Below are 16,847 nucleotides of genomic sequence, written 5' to 3'. Positions count from 1 at the left end.
GCTGTTTGGATGCTGTGCAGTGATAAATGATCCACTCTGGTCTCACCAAAAACCCAGCTAAAGCTATTTTAAGACAGTGTTCCACCATTTCTGAAAAGAGGTTGTGTGAAAATCCTTCTAGTGAGTTTTTTCAGCATTAACCTCATACCCTAATTCCTAATTCCCATTCCTAATTCAAACCGTGCAGCAACCTAGAGTAAGACACTGATAACATTTAAACCAGTTATCCTAGAGTGCTTCATCGGGATGCGTTTAACTAGTAGTTAAACAGCTGAGCTGCTTATACTGTAGCTGTAAGTGCCGAACTTGAACTGCAGTAGTGGGTCCCTTAATTGCACCGAGTGTCTGACTGAACTTGATAAGTCAGCCGTGTGACTCTGCTTCTTTCTCACAGATACATCCCACAGCTGCATGAAATTGCTGAGGTGTTTTGGTGATACAAGAGCCCAAGTATTTTTCTCACGCTGTGCTCCACAGACCTGGGCTGGGAGTCTGAGCTCAGTTTCGACTGGGGACGAGACCATCACCAGCTGCCTTATTGGTCTGGGCCACCCTGGGACCAAAGCACCCATTGCTTACAGAAAAGAATCCAGTTGCTTTCTGTCTTTCTGCTTCTCCTCCTTCAGCGTTTGCTCATTGATTGTTCACGGAGGGGATGAGACACTGGAATTTCTGAAACTGTAGTGTAAACAACAGCTGGAGAAGCTGGGAAGCGTATCAGGCACGGCCTCTAATGACAGCAGTTGTTCAAAAGTTCTGTTAGATCCCGTGGAGACATGTGAGCAAGACAAAGCAAAGAAAAAAAACGCCATGAAAACAAATTCCAGCCCCTCCAATCTGCCCCAGTTCAGCTGCTGAGCGGTATAATCAAATTAGTAATCAAGCTGTCAGTCAATCAATGCACTACGTGTCTGTACTGTAATGGGATAGATTGGAAGAAGTAAGATAAGATCAGATCACTTTATTGGCCATATACAATTTCTCATATTAGGAATTTGTCTTTTCGCATACCCCAGCTTGCTCTCCATGAAACACACAGCCGGGGAGAGGGAAGTTTGGGGTCAGAGCGCAGGGTCAGCCATTTATACTGCGCCCCTGGAGCAACTGGGGTTAAGAGCCTTGCTCGGGGGCCAAACGGAGTAGGATAGCTCTCTGCCGGCCGTGGGATACAAACCGGCAACCTTCCAGCCGCAGGTGCAGATCTTGAGCCACAGAGCCACCGCTCTGCCCAAGTGATTTTTGGCCAACAGGGTAAATGTTAGTAAACTGAGTGTATTTGGGAACACTAGCCCCAGTAAATACAGATGCTACCAGAGCCTGCTGCTCTGTCTAGCCTGCTCAGATCTCAGCTCTCAGTCTGCATTGCTGGGCTGGTTTTCTCTCAACTGTTATGAAGACCGGACTTGGACACAGTCAGCACAGTCTTTTTTAAAGTTTAGCAGACTATTTGACGGGGTTATTGCATGGGTTTAGTCAAGATCTAATTTGAGATCTGCTGATCCAGACCTCCTTACTGCACTGAAGTCCAGGCCCATCCCAATGAGCAATAGAGCCTCTCTGTGCAGAAGCACATCACTGCTCAAACCCATTAGAGACCCTGAGAATGAACAGTTTTAAAACTCCCGAGCAGACCTTCTCACACTCAAAGATTGCCTCCCTGTAGTTTTCATCTATAAATAAGTTCTACGCTTGGTTTTACCGGGTCAGTTACTGTGCCCTTTCTTCCTCCTTAACATCTCTTCCATTACGCGCGGGCTATTGTCTTTTTAAAGTAGCACTTATAGATATTTATTTCATATTTGTCACGATTGCTACTCCTCCTCTTAAGGGCGCTCCAGCCCTACCTCGTTCTACCTCATTCCCCACACCTGTCCCTTATTCCAGCCCCTCTTTAGTTCCACCTTAAAAGCCAGGCGTAGACGTCACCCGAGGTTCCTCATTGAATCTCGTTTCGTGAGAATCCGGGGTCCTGCTGCGTCTGGCTCCGTTATGCTTTTAACCCTTCGTTCCTGATTCCCCCCACTGGTTCCAACCCGGTTCCTGTTCCTTACTCCCCCCGGATGGATCGCCTGGCCATGGACTTTTGCCTCTGTTTTTGATTTCCTGTTTGGCTATATGGATTGTTCGCCCCGGACTCACTTCCCCTGGACACCTGCACTCCTTGGACACACCCCCTGTCTCCATCCCTTCTCCTGCATGATTTTATTCCTACTGTGTCTTCACCAACCGGATCGTGTCATCATCATAGGGCCCGGAAAGAACTGACAATATTAGATTATTAGATACTGTGCCTGTAGCTTCAAAGCACTGTGATTTGCAGAATAACTGCTGAAACATTCTCCAAATGTGTGCACCTTGAGATTTGCAGTAGGAAAAACAGTTCCTTTGTCAGTTTTGTTGCCTGTTAGGACACACAATATAGGCCTGTCCCCGGTTAATCCTTCCAAGGTTATGTGCAATTGGATACAGGGCTCTGAATCGCCGTCTTTCCCGATCTCTGTGATAGGAAGCTCTTGCACAAAGGTGGGTTTGAGGGATTGTGCTGTGCCCTCGACAGCTGGAGAGCTGACACGAAGAATATGTGGTGGGCAGCCACCTCTCTTCCCCCTCCTTTGAGCTCCATCTTTGTTTTCATCCCCCCCTGGCAGAGTGCCACACTTGGCATTTCCAGTCGGCACGGTACGCCAGTTCGCATTTCCCCCGAACTCCATCACGGCAAAGTGTCCCATTTAAATGACTCCAGCTAATAAATGACTTGATCTCTCCCCCAAATCCTTTCTCCCCTGACTGAGCAGCCTGTGATAACAATCCAGGGCCGTTTTGAAAAGGAAAAGGCTGACTAGCGACATTCTTTTGGCTGGAGCCAACCAGCCAACTGTGTGATGAGCTCTTTCTCCCAGTCTTTGTCTCACTCCCTCCCTCTCCCTCTCTCTCTCTCTCAGCGCGGTGGCCTCGATAGAGGAGCGTTTCTGTCACGGCTTCACTTCTCATGGCGCTAAATTTAGTAGAGAGGTGGAAAATCCAGGAGTGAAAAAAAAGGCTTTTGAAAAAGATTGTCTTTAATAGGAATGCTAATAGATTCTCATTGTCAAGGACACCGGAGGAGCATTTTTTCGAAAAGTAGTGTCACCTGTGCGTTACAGTATACCCATGGTGTTTTGGGCAGCTTTTGTGAAAATGTTATGTAAATCCGCACTTTTCACTGACATTTTGAAAATAAGTCGTCTGCACAGAGCAGACTGTTTGAGGAACCGATTCTTGTGAGTCACATTTCACATCGAGCACTTTGTGACGGTATAGCAGGAATTCATTAGTGGGGGACACGATTTGGGTTTTTAGCACTACGCACAACATTGCTGATCGAACCAATGGATCACGGTGTCATCCCTAACTTTAAATGCATGAACTGTGTGTGGAAAAAGCCTACCCTGAAGCCAGGAAAAGGAAGTAGGTTTTGACGAGACCAGAATCCTTAAGGAGTTGGCGATGCAATCTGTTTCTATGTATTGTTTTTTATGGGTTATACAGTAGGCACCTTAAATGTACATACAGTACATATACGAACTTTATGTTGAGAATATAAAGTATCTCAAGCTAATTATATTATTGTTTATGAATAATTCCCCTTTTCCCAAGTCATTTAGCTCTAAGTTGCATGTAACCTGTATTTATAATGCGACTCTTAGTACAGTATTTGATTATCTACAACTGAAAAACACACTCATTCTAATGTACTATGATCCCAAACCCTTCATATTTACATTGTTCTTAAGTGGACAAATCCCCCTTTATATGTGATTGAACTGTATGTCACGACTTTCGTGTCCCTAATCCAGGCTTATATCACTAACTGAACAGTGATGATAATTTATTGGCTGCGCAATATAGTCTATGTTCCTTAAGGTTGCTAATTAGGATGTGGGATCCTATTTAATTCAGAGCTGTGAAACCAGTAAGATAAGTTCGCTGTTGTAAACTTGCTGAAATTGGTGATTTTTCCAACACTTGTCATAAAAAATTCAAGATGTGTACAGTTTTGCATTTCTCCTTGCCCGTTATTTTACGTCATGTGGCAGCCCTCCATCTCCACAGTTTTGCCTCTATATCCCACCCTCCCACGTGCCTCTGGACCTGAAATACTCTTAAAATGCTTGCTTTTTTCCAGCTGGCTCAGGGTTCGAAGGTGTGGGGTGAGGTGTCCCTGCCTGAAGATTTGGAGCCCAAGAGGGGAGGCAAGCAGTGGGACCGCCTTCTGGCCGAATCGGACGACGAAGACTTTGCCGCAGACGAACCTTCGGGAGGTAGAAAACCGTTTTTTCACAGTGGCCTCGTGACGGTCGTCCGTTTAAGAGAAAAGAGGTGTTTTGTTTTTGGCGAAAGCGGAGTTCTCCTGCCTTGCCACAGCGGTTTGAAGTGATGCATGTCAGATTTAAAAAAAAAGGTCAAATATTGCTTATATTAACAAATAATCCACTGTCCTCCATTTTAAATTGTCCGCATTCATACAGATGTGGGGCGTCTGATCAGACTGTGCTTCTGCAGCATTTTCATGTGATGTCCAGTGTTCTTTTTCACTGTTTTGGTATGAAATTAGAAAGGCCAAGCTAAAATACTGTTTTGTTTAAGCAGTGAAACCAATGAATAAAGGGAGCAGGTTCCTACTTCCCAATAAACATATCTCAGTCCTTCTTTTTTTCTTATCAAGGAGTTTTGTGGGCCTTGTGCTGAGGCAAAATCTGCTTCATTTTTGTTTCAGTACACATTCTATGGTTTTATAATGTTCAAAGATCCAAAGTTTAAGTTTGCATAGGATCCTCGCCTATCAATTTTTATAAGTAAATCTGCAATGACAGTTGGGTTAATTAGAGAGTTTCTCCTGAAACAAGTTCAGAATTTCAGTTCTGTTTTCAGAGCAAGAAAAAGACACTGGCTGGCAACTTCTGTCATTTGACTTGTCATTGTCCTGAAGGCATTACAATGAAGGCCGCAGAGTGCTGCTTGGGTCCTGCTGTGACAACGTGTGCTCTTCCCTATGTGTATTTGCAGATGAGCCCAGTGGAGAGGAAGATGGTAGCACCCCTGAACCCTCTATTGTCTCTACTGCGAGAGCTACTAGTAAGTGTCTTTGTCTCTGCAGGCTTCTCAGCTCTTGAATCAATGGATGGACGATGTTCAAGAACCTGTTTCACAGGGGACAGAAAGAGTGGCTCCTAACAAAAAGCAAAAAAAGAAACTGCAACTAAGATAAATAATAATAATCCTGCATCATTTAGCAAACAGCACGAACATGAGAGTGGGTTGTGTTGTACAGTCCCTTATAAAAGCTCTTAGTGTTAGGTTTAACTCGGGTTTTTAATAGGTGGCAGCTTGTCATTTTGTAAATTGCACACTATTAAATTAGAAATTTCTGGCACTAGCACCATTTTATGGGATTACAGGAAAAAGTACACCTTTACCTAATGAGGCAAGGTATTAAAAATACTATTATACATATATCCCTGTGACAGGTTTGAGCCCGTCACATGTAGAATTATAGCTAAACTATTTAAATGCGTCAGAGCTGACCTCTCTGCTGAGCTAGATTGACCAGATCATTCTGCTGAAAAGTTTTAGTATATAAAGAAATCTCAAAAGAATTACATATGGTGTCCACTTATATCTTGAACGCTTAATTGATTCATTAATTTAATATTATCAATTTAACAATAATTTTAAATTTGATTTCATTATTAATTATGTTCTGTATTTAACCTTTTGTAATCACTTTTATTTTTTTATTTATTCTTTGCATTTAGCCTTAAGTGGCAGGCTTCAAACAACAAAATACTAAAACTAATATGCTAATCTCAGAAGTCCCTGTAGGGACCATTTCATTTTTTTTCATATTTTAATTGGGTTATTGAATCTACTGAATGCGTCCGCAGATGGTCCTTACATTAAAGTATTCAAAACATAGCTGTACCTCACAGGGTATGAAGGAAACATTGTCTTCCTGTTTTCTCTTTTGTCTGTATGTTACCTGCCAAGTGTTATCCTATTTTAAGTCTGTTTATATTCAATCTGTGCTGTAGCTTCCTGGAAATTATTAACAGTATATATTCTCAGCTATTTTTTCCTGTTATTAAAGTCAACAAAGCCTGCCATTTTGTTAGATCAAGGACAACTAAGTCAAACACTTCTTTTGTGAAATATAGTATTTAATGGGTGAAAAATATAAATAACCAGTCTAGGCCTAATAGGCTGTTTTTTGGGTACTGTAGGTAAATCTACATAAATTTCTAAATAATTAACAAGCATTTATTTCAGGAAGAACTTATTTTCCATGATCTTTCACAGTGCTTCCTATAATATGAGACACGTTGATGCTGTTGTGTTGATTATACTGCTGTTTGCATTCCACCCCTATAAAAAAACAGATCTCCCTCCTTCCATACCAAAGTCTAGCAGAAAGTTTGAATTTGAATCTTTTTGTGGCCTTTTCCCCCTAATGCTGTCTATGCTTCTCCTTGTAGAAAATTCTGATTCATGTTGCATCCATTGGATAGCTGAAATGTCCAAGACAAGATCCTTCCTTGTTCTTTGAGCCCCTGAACTTCCAACAGTACGGATAATTCCCTCTATCCATCCATTTTAAAACCATTCAACTTCTTCTGGCAGGAGAGCCTATCGCAGACAAGGCAGGGTACACCCTGGGCAGGATGCCCGTTCATCACTGGGCGCACGCAGACACAAACACACACACGCACACTAGGGCCAGTTTTCCCAGAAACCAATTAATAATAATAATAATAATAATAATTGCTTACACTTATATAGTGCTTTTCTGGACACTCCACTCAAAGCGCTTTACAGATAATCGCGTCTCCCCTCCACCACCACCAGTGTGCAGCCCCACTTGGATGATGTGACGGCAGCCATAGTGCGCCAGAACGCTCACCACACACCAGCTCTCAGTGGGGAGGAGAGCAGAGAGAATGAATCCATATCTATCTATCCATTCATAGATGGGGATTATTAGGAGGCCACGATTGGTAAGGGCCAATGGGAAATTTGGCCAGGACGCCGGGGTTACACCCCGACTCTTTTCAAGAAACGCCCTGGTATTTTTAATGACCACAGACAGTCAGGACCTCAGTTTTACGTCTCATCCGAAGGACGGCGCCTGTTTACACTATAGTGTCTCCTTCACTATACTGGGGCATTAGGACCCACATAGACTGCAGGGCGAGTGCCCCCTGCTGGCCCCACTAACACCTCTTCCAGCAGCAACCTTAGTTTTTCCCAGTACCATCCAGGTACTGACCAGGCTCACACCTGCTTAGCTTCAGTGGGATGCCAGTTGTGAGTTGCAGGGTGATATGGCTGCTGGCTTTTAACTGACTCGTACTGTATGTGTTTGGACTGTGGGAGGAAACCCACACAAACACAGGGAGAACATACAAGCTCCACACAGACAGCACCCCAGCTCCAGAGTGGAGCTCACGGCCTCCACGCTGCGAGGTAGCAGCACTAACCACCATCCTGCTTTGCCGCCAGGGGCTGGTTCCATCAGGGTGGAATAATTGTTTTCCCTGGAATGCCCTAGAAATGCTGGGGTTAAGCAATCGGCATCTAGCTCCGGAATTAAAAATAGTACTGCAGTAATATTAGACCCTGATATCCTAAATACTGTATGTGTGTTTGGTATGGGCTCATTTTTGTGTTTTTCCTTCCTCCTGCTGAAATGTCATGAACTTTCATATGGGTTTGTATGTTACAATATCTTCTTTTCTGGAGGGATCTGGGATGCACAGATCTGATTGTGGACTTCATCTGGAAAACCGGGCTTCATTTGAAAGACCACTGCTCATTTTGACAGGCCTTTTCAGCTTTTGGCTTCTAACTTCCTTGGAAGTCATGATTTTACTATTACATTTGGCTTTCAAATGAGAACTTAATAATTGCATTTTTCAAATGATTGTTTTGTGCCGTTGACTGTGATACAGCATGCACAATAATATCTGCTAAAATTTCCACACCTAATCGGGCTGCTCTGTTTCTCTCAGTGCTGTGCACAGTATCCACTTCGGACAACCAAATCAGAAGAGTTTTTATTTTGTCTCGCGCGCTGGTCGAGTAATTCTTCACCTTATTCAATGAGACAGCGCATATTGTGTCTTGCACTATGTTTTCAGTTTGTGTCTAAAACATTGTGTTTAGTTGAGACTAAATTTATGTACACATTTTGTGTTAAGGACACAGACTAAAAGCATTTTAGAATGTGGCAATAAGCCGACTTGCAGGTCTAATGGAAATGAACCACATTCCATCTGAAATAACTCTGGGAAAGACCCAGTTGAACTTTGTATTTGGAAATATGCTGAGTTGGAATATTGCCTTGGCAGTGATTAGCATTGCTGGTGCTGGTGCATTGGGTTTAATTCTGGACCTGTAGTGCTATCTGTGTTGAGTTTGTATGTTCCATATTCACGTGGTACTCTGGTTTGCTCCCGCTGTCCAAAGGCATAGTGTCCGTTAATTGACTATTGGGAAAACTGGCCCTGGTGTGAGTGTGTGTCTGTGTGTGTGCGCCCCTGTGATCCACTGGCTTGCCAGGATAGGCTCCGGCTCTCTCATGACTCAGAACTGGTTTAACCCAATTAACCAATTTTGCCGCAAGTAGAAGGATGTTATTGTGTTCAAAGTAGCCCGCATGTTGAGATAAGCCGATAATTGTCCAAACCAATGGTTCTTAAAGGTATTTTTAGAAAGTAAATCCTTGAAAACAAATTAAGCACCGGCACATAAAAACAGCTATTTTGTTTAGTCAAACCTAGGTATTTTAAGGTAAACTTAAAGGGTTTAATTTTTTCATGTATTCTCAATTTTTCTGTAAAATGAACAGAGATAATTCTCTATCTTTCCTTCTATGGTTACGATATATCTTAATTTCGAAGAACTGAATTTTTCAGTGGTTTTGATAGGGGGTGTAAGAAAAGATTTGGGAGAGCCAACGCAGATCTGATGCAGTAATAATCACTGGTCTGAACCTTAGCAGTTGATACCATAAACCGCTGTAGAGACTGCAGATCTTCAGAAACGTATGACTTAAGACTTTGATTAAACTTTATTTTTGTTCCCTAGAACTAAAGCCCATATTCTACTGGTCAAATGCTCCGTCATTGCTCACAAAATGAAAACCCGTGCAATGAAGTAATGATAGGGTTCTTTAATTCAATCCGATAAGAACTGAGTCATTCGTTATCCCTATATAAAACTGTATGTAGTTTAACCTGAGTACAGTTTAGCCAGCAGTCATATCACGCTTGAATTCACAGCTGGCAGCCCACTGAAGCTCAGCAGGTGGGAGCCTGGTCAGTAAACTAGGGCTGCTGCTGGAAGAGGTATTAGAATGGTCTGTGTGGATCCTAATGGCCCAGTGTTGTGATAGGGACACTATACTGTACAATAAAAGGTGATGTCCTTTGGATAAGATGTAATACTGAGGTCCTGACTCTCCACGGTCATTAAAAATCTCGGGGTGTTTAGAGTAGAGGTGTTACCCCGGCATCCTGGCCAAATTTCCCCCCGGCCTTTACCGATCATGGCCCCTTAATATTCCCCGCTCTGAACTGGCTTCATCACTCTGCTCTCCTCCCCACTGAGAGCTGGTGTGTGGGGAGCGTTCTGGCACACTGTCGCATCATCCAGGTGGGGCTGCACACTGGTGGTGGTGGAGGGGATCCCCATTACCTGTAAAGCGCTTTGAGTGGAGTGTCCAGAAAAGCGCTATATAAGTGTAAGGGATATTTAACTATTATTATTTATACATCGCTGTATCACCTACCCTTGAAAATGCTCTATACCAAACAAATAATCCCATGCTAAACGTGGTGGATTTTAACTTTCCAAATTTCTTTATCTGATATTTTTAAGGATTCTTATTTTGTATTTAAATATTGTTATTTTGTTAATAATCTTGAGGAATTGTAATTGGTAGTAGTAGTATTAACACTTTTGACTGTTTTATGGTAATATATGTGACCGTTAGGTCCTGTCGGTTAAAATAAACAGCAGGTCATTTTCAGAGACCGTGAGGAGGAATTTGTCACTGTGCGTTAGCAGGTTATTACAGTAAATGCGTCTGTACAGGAAAGCCGGTACAGAGCCTGAGTGTTGTTCTTTACAGGACAGCAACTTGAAAGGAAGATTGGCTTCCTGAAATGGAATTTGCAGGAACCCATGAAATGGAACTTGTGAACAACAACTTGTGCAAGCTGACCTTTGCTGTCTCGTGTCGGCCTCATCCTTTTGAACAGAGCAAGGAAGGGAACAGTGTGGAAAGTTAGGTACCTCCTGTGTCCGTTTGATTTCAGGAACTATTTTGAATCCTGTTGCTGCTTCAGTGAATAAAAATGAGGAGGGGGATGGTGTAGTATTGTGTTGCATGTTTTATCATTATCCTGCTTCAAACACTAACATCTGATAAGCAAAGACAAACAATCAACCCATTATGATCTTCCTCTGCAGTTGCTTAAAGGGTATGTGGGGGTTTATAACTGAGAGAAGACCATTCAACTCATTTAGCTGATTTTGTTGTACGGTACAAAGGACAGATAAGCTAAGGGTTTCGTCTTGCCATTTCTGGAAGGCTTCATGACAAGAGTTTACTTCAGCAGCTCCTTTCCATTTCTCAATCAAATCTCCCATTAATATCCCAGTTGAGGATAGGAGCCCGTTTGAATTTGTTTATGCGATTGAACCTGTGTTACTTAGTTCAGTTCTCTTTTTAAATAGGGCATTAGATGTGAAACACTAAGTACACGATCTGGCAAAGCTTAGGGGTTGCTTAGCCCAGTTCATATGAATTGACATGTTTGCAGATTAAGGTATGGGATTCTGTTCGTTTCACTCATCTTTTGAACTATGGCAAGCACAATGTCACACCCACAGAATTCACTGGGTATTTTGGGCTAGATGTGCTAAAACATCACCTAAAGGGTCTGTTGTTCAGATTGCTTTTCTTGTCCCTTTTTCAGAGTAGCTGAGGTTAAACACTTTTCATTTTTTTCTTTAATTTCCCAAATGCCTGGCATATAAGTGACATGTATATGTTTATTATAGGACAGCTACAGTATGTAGCCAGAATGACAGAAAAATAAGCTTTTACTTAGAGATTCATTGGATTAGGTTGAAGGCTTGAAATGTCATTCTGCATTCAGAATTGTATGAGAAAAACCCACCTTAGAACCTGTGAAAATAGTGCAAAATAATGATTGAAATAATGAATAAAAAGTTTTTTTTTGTCTTTGCATGTATTGTTCTCATGTGATTACAGAGATGTTTTTCAGTCTTTTGTTTACAAAAAATGCCTTCAACTCATCTTACAGCTACAGTTCACAGCTATTTACAGTACTAACAGTAGCTTACAGCTTTTGGTTATGTGATCCATGTCTTGGAAGCTCCGTTTAGCAATATTTCCAAACTCTGAACTATGGGATGTTTAGGAATCCCAAGAGTTTTTAGGGCTGATAACAGGTGGCCTTCCTTAACTCAAGACTATAACATGAGCAACAAAATATCATTCTATGTCACGAAAGCTAGTTTACTAGAATTATTTCTGAAGCATCTTGATGAGGATCTTGAGAGGATTATCTAATGGGAATCAAAAATAATATTTCATTTTGAACTGGTGTCTTTGGTTTTAAAGCCAAATTTGGATTTAAATACTAATGCCAGCCCCCAAAATATCCTTTAAAGGTCAGTGTTCAATCTGGAAAAGGCTATCATTTATTATATTTCCTGAATTGGCACAGGAAATCCTACTTGAGTACGGCTGAAAATAATGCTCTTCGGGTTACCCAGGCCGTATAAATATCGCTTGAGTCGGTTTTGGTGATGAGCATAGAAATATAACCGCTCTTGAGAAATAGATGAAAATGGTTAATAAGCAGTTCCATTGAAGAATATGGGAACAGAGGTCTCTGGGTCACTTCCACACCCACAGTCCTTGTCTCCATTAAAGATGAGAAGGGCCTTTTTCTGAAGATCACATCATCCTTTCTGGTTTCCTGTCTGACCTTCTTCCCTGAAGACTTAAAAATGTCTGGAAGGAGTAAAGCAACACAGTTTTTCCAGCCTGTTTCTCTCGGGGCTTGGTGCAGGTCCTTTCACAGCTCTCAGTTCACAGGACCTCTGACACCCCTTCTCAGTGTCAAACCTGCCTGGCGATACAGAAACCGCAGGATCAAAAGGCTACGTCTTCTTTTCATTACAGTGTCTAAAAGAGCAGAAGCAAGTTCCCCCCCACTGCTAAAATTAGGAAGGGGGCTTGAGAAATGTCTCTGTGTAAATCCTCTAGGATTACACCAGACGAAGTCGTCTTTTTATTCATTGGGAATCTTTATTTTAAAGGGAGACAGTTGAGAGAATAAGTGTTTGAAATGGTTCAAGAGAGCTACACTGGAAGTTCTGTCTCATGCTGCAGTGAAACACTGAGGATTTGTATAGACATGCTTGGCCAAATATCTATTGAGTTAGAATGTCTGTCAGCAGATAGAATATTTCAGTTTGAATCTATTTAACCTTGTGAGCACTTGCATATTTATAGATCAAGAATGAAGGTATAGTTTCCAGCCGAACTGCCACGTGTTCAAGACAGGACTGGACTAGACCAGGAAGGGAGCCAAGAGAAGTTTGTGTATAGTGTAGCTACCTGGTCCAAATTTTGATCACTGATTGTTTCTTTCCCTTACCTTGGAGACGGACTTAAAAGCATCTGCTCACAGATGTAAAGCTAGCGCTTTTGATAGGCCCAGTTTTTGAGCGCAGTGCTCAATTTTAAAGTAAAATGTTACGCAATGTACTGTAGGCTGTTTTTATTAAATTAGAAAAGTGACACTTTCTTTGAAAAATTTACAAACACCTTATTTGGTCCACACTTTGGGAATTGTAGTTGTAGATCTACTTCTGAATCAACAGCCTTATCAATATTTAATTACTAATAATTAATAAAATAATAAAAAAAAACTTTCAAAAGGCTTAATCACTAAGAGAAGAGTTATGCTGAATTATGTGGTTGTTTAACTAGGGAGGGGGGGGATTTGTGATACACTGAAGAGAACTGGAATATTCTATTCATTTTAATTTGTCATTACTATTTTATCCTCTTTTTGTTCTCCAGGAGTCAAATACCAGCCTGCAAACCAGCTCTTTCCATAGCCTGAACAGTACAATCAGACACAGGATTGTCTATGATTCATTGCATAGTGTCTATACAATATGCATGATTATTATAAATCATGATTAGGTACACTGTATATGTTTACTGAAGCAATCCTTCTCAGAGATCTGTTGAGAATATTGTTCTTTAAGGATTCTGTTTTCTACCTCTGAACATCTCTTATCTAGTTTAGTAGTTAAATAAAGAGCTGAAAGATATATACTCTGTTGTGGTTGCTCCTGCTACAAAACAGGCTACTTTAAGACTGGTACTGAAGAAAATAATTATTCTAGATCACTGTATCCTCAGTAATAATAAACCAAATTCAAAGCGTTCCTTTATAGTAGAGGTTCTGGAGAGTGGGGAATGTTTCTGTCAGGAAACAAGTGTTACAATGGGGAGTGTTATAAAATAAAATCAATATCAAAATTAAACTGATTTCAGCTTGCATGCAAATAATAAAAGTGTAATCATTTCACCACCTTAGGTCAGGGATTACAAAGTTTTTACTGTTGACTGTTCCTTTGGAGATCAGTTTAATGACCTCACCAGGAATGTCCTGGTCACTGTAGAATGTAGAAATATGGAGGTCTTAATGATTTACAGTAAAGTTAATAATCCTGAGTAAATTATTAGAACTCCTTTTGAGGCTCAGTATCTTCCTCTGTGTCTACATACCTCTTGGCCCAAGGACATCTATGTAAATACAGCCAAACAATACCCATTGTTAAACCTACTCAGGGAGGCAATCAAGATGGGAAGAGCAAACATAGCTAATCTTGTTAAAACTCAACTGCACCCCCACTACAGAAACTGGCTGTTGTCATCAGCTTGCCACAGTCCATTTTAATGTATGTAATGGTTTCCATGCCTGTCAAAATCTAAGACCGATATCATGTCACTTCTTAGTTACAATTGCTGCACTGTTAACCTGTAAAATGTAGTTTTAAGATCTCACTGTTAAATGACAAAGCCTTGCTCAATCTTGCTCTTTATCTGAAGTACCTTTTGCAACTTTGTACTCTCACTGTGCCTTATGTTCATCAGATGTTGCTCTGTTTCTCAAACTTAAGTTGTGAGCTATTTTGCAGACCAAAATTTTCTTGAAGCTAAGTAATTGTTTGCCCATTTCTAAATGTTACATTTCTGAATAAACCACAGCCATAGACTTGTTTTAATGCTTTAACTTAATTTGGTTCATTTATTTATTCATTATTGTATTAATCTATAGAATTAATTTGTGTCTTTTTGTAATTCTGCTGAGCCCATAAAGGTATAGAATTAATCCCATGCTGTGCATAAATACTATTCAATGTGATTTGTTGATTTTGTTATCTTGCCAAGATATGTAATTGATGGAGGACATTTCATAATTGTGTCCCAATAAATTTGATTTTTAGCCCTGTCATAGGAAATCCATCATCATCAAACTCCCCAGCCAATGAGATTTAAATTGCTGTCAGGGGAAATGTTTATAGTGTAAATATTATGCAGGAATAACCTCCTTCTGTTTCTTCTGTTTTCCTGATGTCTTACTGGCATAGACCTATCTTAGCCTAGAACTTTATCTTCTTTTTCCTGCACTTTTCCTTATGTGTCCACTTTTCGTTGAGGCACAACATCCAGTCAACCAAAACATAGTAGCCTTGTGAATGAAGTAATTGTACAACTAACGCATTTGTTATGTGGAAGAGTTGTGTCTAGAAATGTTTGCTTTCTTTTAATCATTTGTACATTGTGAACCTCCTAGTCTTTTTCTCCATATCATAACTTAGCAATAGAATATTATGAGAACTAGCTGTAGTCATTGTAAAACGTGCTGATTTCTCAGGAGTCTCATGTGCTGCTTTTAAGTCAGTTTTTTTCTTAAACAAAATTCCATCAAATTAAGGTATTTTGATGTGTGCCAAGATGATTTCCCTATGCATATTTTCTCTGCCTTTGAACCTATGCATGGTTACCGCCAGCACTGTGCTACATTATGTGGCTCACTTGCTGTCGAAGCACATCAGGAGGCAAAGTTAATAATAATAATAATAATAATAATAATAATAATAATAATAATAATAATAATAATAATTGCTTACACTTATATAGCGCTTTTCTGGACACCCCACTCAAAGCGCTTTACAGGTAATGGGGACTCCCCTCCACCACCACCAGTGTGCAGCCCCTCCTGGATGATGTGACGGCAGCCATAGTGCGCCAGAACGCTCACCACACATCAGCTATCAGTGGGGAGGAGAGCAGAGTAATATAGCCAATTCATAGAGGGGGATTATTAGGAGGCCATGATTGGTAAGGGCCAATTGGAAATTTGGCCAGGACACCGTGGTTACACCCCTACTCTTTTCGAGAAGCGCCCTGGGATTTTTAATGACCACAGAGAGTCAGGACCTCGGTTTTACGTCTCATCCGAAGGACGGCGCCTGTTTACAGTATAGTGTCCCCGTCACTATACTGGGGCATTAGGACCCACATGGAGTGCAGGGTGAGCGCCCCCTGCTGGCCCCACTAACACCTCTTCCAGCAGCAAAGTTCCCACTTGTATTTTTACTGTGCCTTAAACTTTATATTTTTCCTCTCTCCTGTATCTGGATGCATTAGGTTAAAGCAAGTGGCAACCTTTAATTAAATCACTTCACGTAATAGCACACAAATGTAACTCTTTCATTGCTATCTGCCAGTTTGTAATGTTCATTTGCACATTATTGCTGTTAGTCATTGAGTAAAGGTGTTAGACAACTGATTGAAGAATGACGGCACTGCTGCTAATCCTCACAGTGTAAAGAATTCTGTAGTAGCAAGCCCTAAATGAAGGTATGTAACGCAATCATTATAACAAAATGAAGAGCAGATGCGTCATATTGTAAAAGAGGGATGTCGTAAAACTCTTCAGGAATTGTGTCCTTAGGGGGCTGCTGCAGACCACAGAGAGACAGCTCTTCCTTGGTGGCACATTGTGGGCGTGTCAGCTCTGAGCTGAGTGTTGTGGCTTGTGGGGGAGATCATTATATCAGGGTGGGAGAGGACATGTGCTGGCAGCTGCAGCTATTTTGATTACCTCTTTTTGTTGCCGCAAACTTTTCTGTGTTGAGGTTGACCAAGAGACACCAGCTTCACTGGCATTTCGAGAAGCAAGTGAAGGAATTAGGCTGGAGGAGGAGAAAGAGGAGCCCAGGCAGAGAAACCCTGTGGGTTTGAGAAACTCAGTGAAAGCAGATAACACTCTGGACATGGTGGGATTGGAGAGCAAAAGTGGTTTAACCATACAAGCTAAAACAACACTCTGGTAACCTTTAGAAGATGGGCTTCCCCACAGAAAGCAGTGACTCAGCTGAGATTTTGAATTGTTTTAGGCACTGTCACTGTAGTATCCTGCCTCTTATGTAAAATGTAGAAAACTCTCCAATGGTATAACATGGCTTACAGTATATAGAGCAGTAATACCACACATTATTTATATTGGGTTTTACATCCCAAAGAAAACCCAAAATGTTTTATAAGTGACAAAGAGTTTGCTTTACATTCTACAAACAAATAATTTTACTCAACTGCCAGTAACTCAATTCACAGCAGAGAAGACCCAGTACAAAAGAGAAGCATTTAGTTTGGCCAGTATGAGAACGTTTGAATTGGAATACTG

General features: G+C 41.1%; 1 protein-coding gene across 14 annotated transcripts in view; it reads left to right on the top strand.

Moving 5' to 3' along the window:
- Positions 1-16,847, top strand: part of hspg2 (heparan sulfate proteoglycan 2) — a 226,727-nt gene that overhangs the window by 54,618 nt on the left and 155,262 nt on the right. For all 14 annotated transcript variants that reach the window (XM_088617229.1, XM_088617225.1, XM_088617230.1 and 11 more), the window contains exons 2-3: positions 4,166-4,301; positions 5,047-5,115. In XM_088617229.1, the coding sequence (XP_088473355.1) occupies positions 4,166-4,301; positions 5,047-5,115 (205 nt within the window). The remainder of the gene's footprint in view (positions 1-4,165; positions 4,302-5,046; positions 5,116-16,847) is intronic.

This window comes from Lepisosteus platostomus, chromosome 23, assembly GCF_059453375.1.
Source record: "Lepisosteus platostomus isolate fLepPlt1 chromosome 23, fLepPlt1.hap1, whole genome shotgun sequence".
NCBI classification, from domain to species: Eukaryota; Metazoa; Chordata; class Actinopteri; order Semionotiformes; family Lepisosteidae; genus Lepisosteus; species Lepisosteus platostomus.
This window is presented reverse-complemented; position numbering and strand designations above follow the sequence as displayed.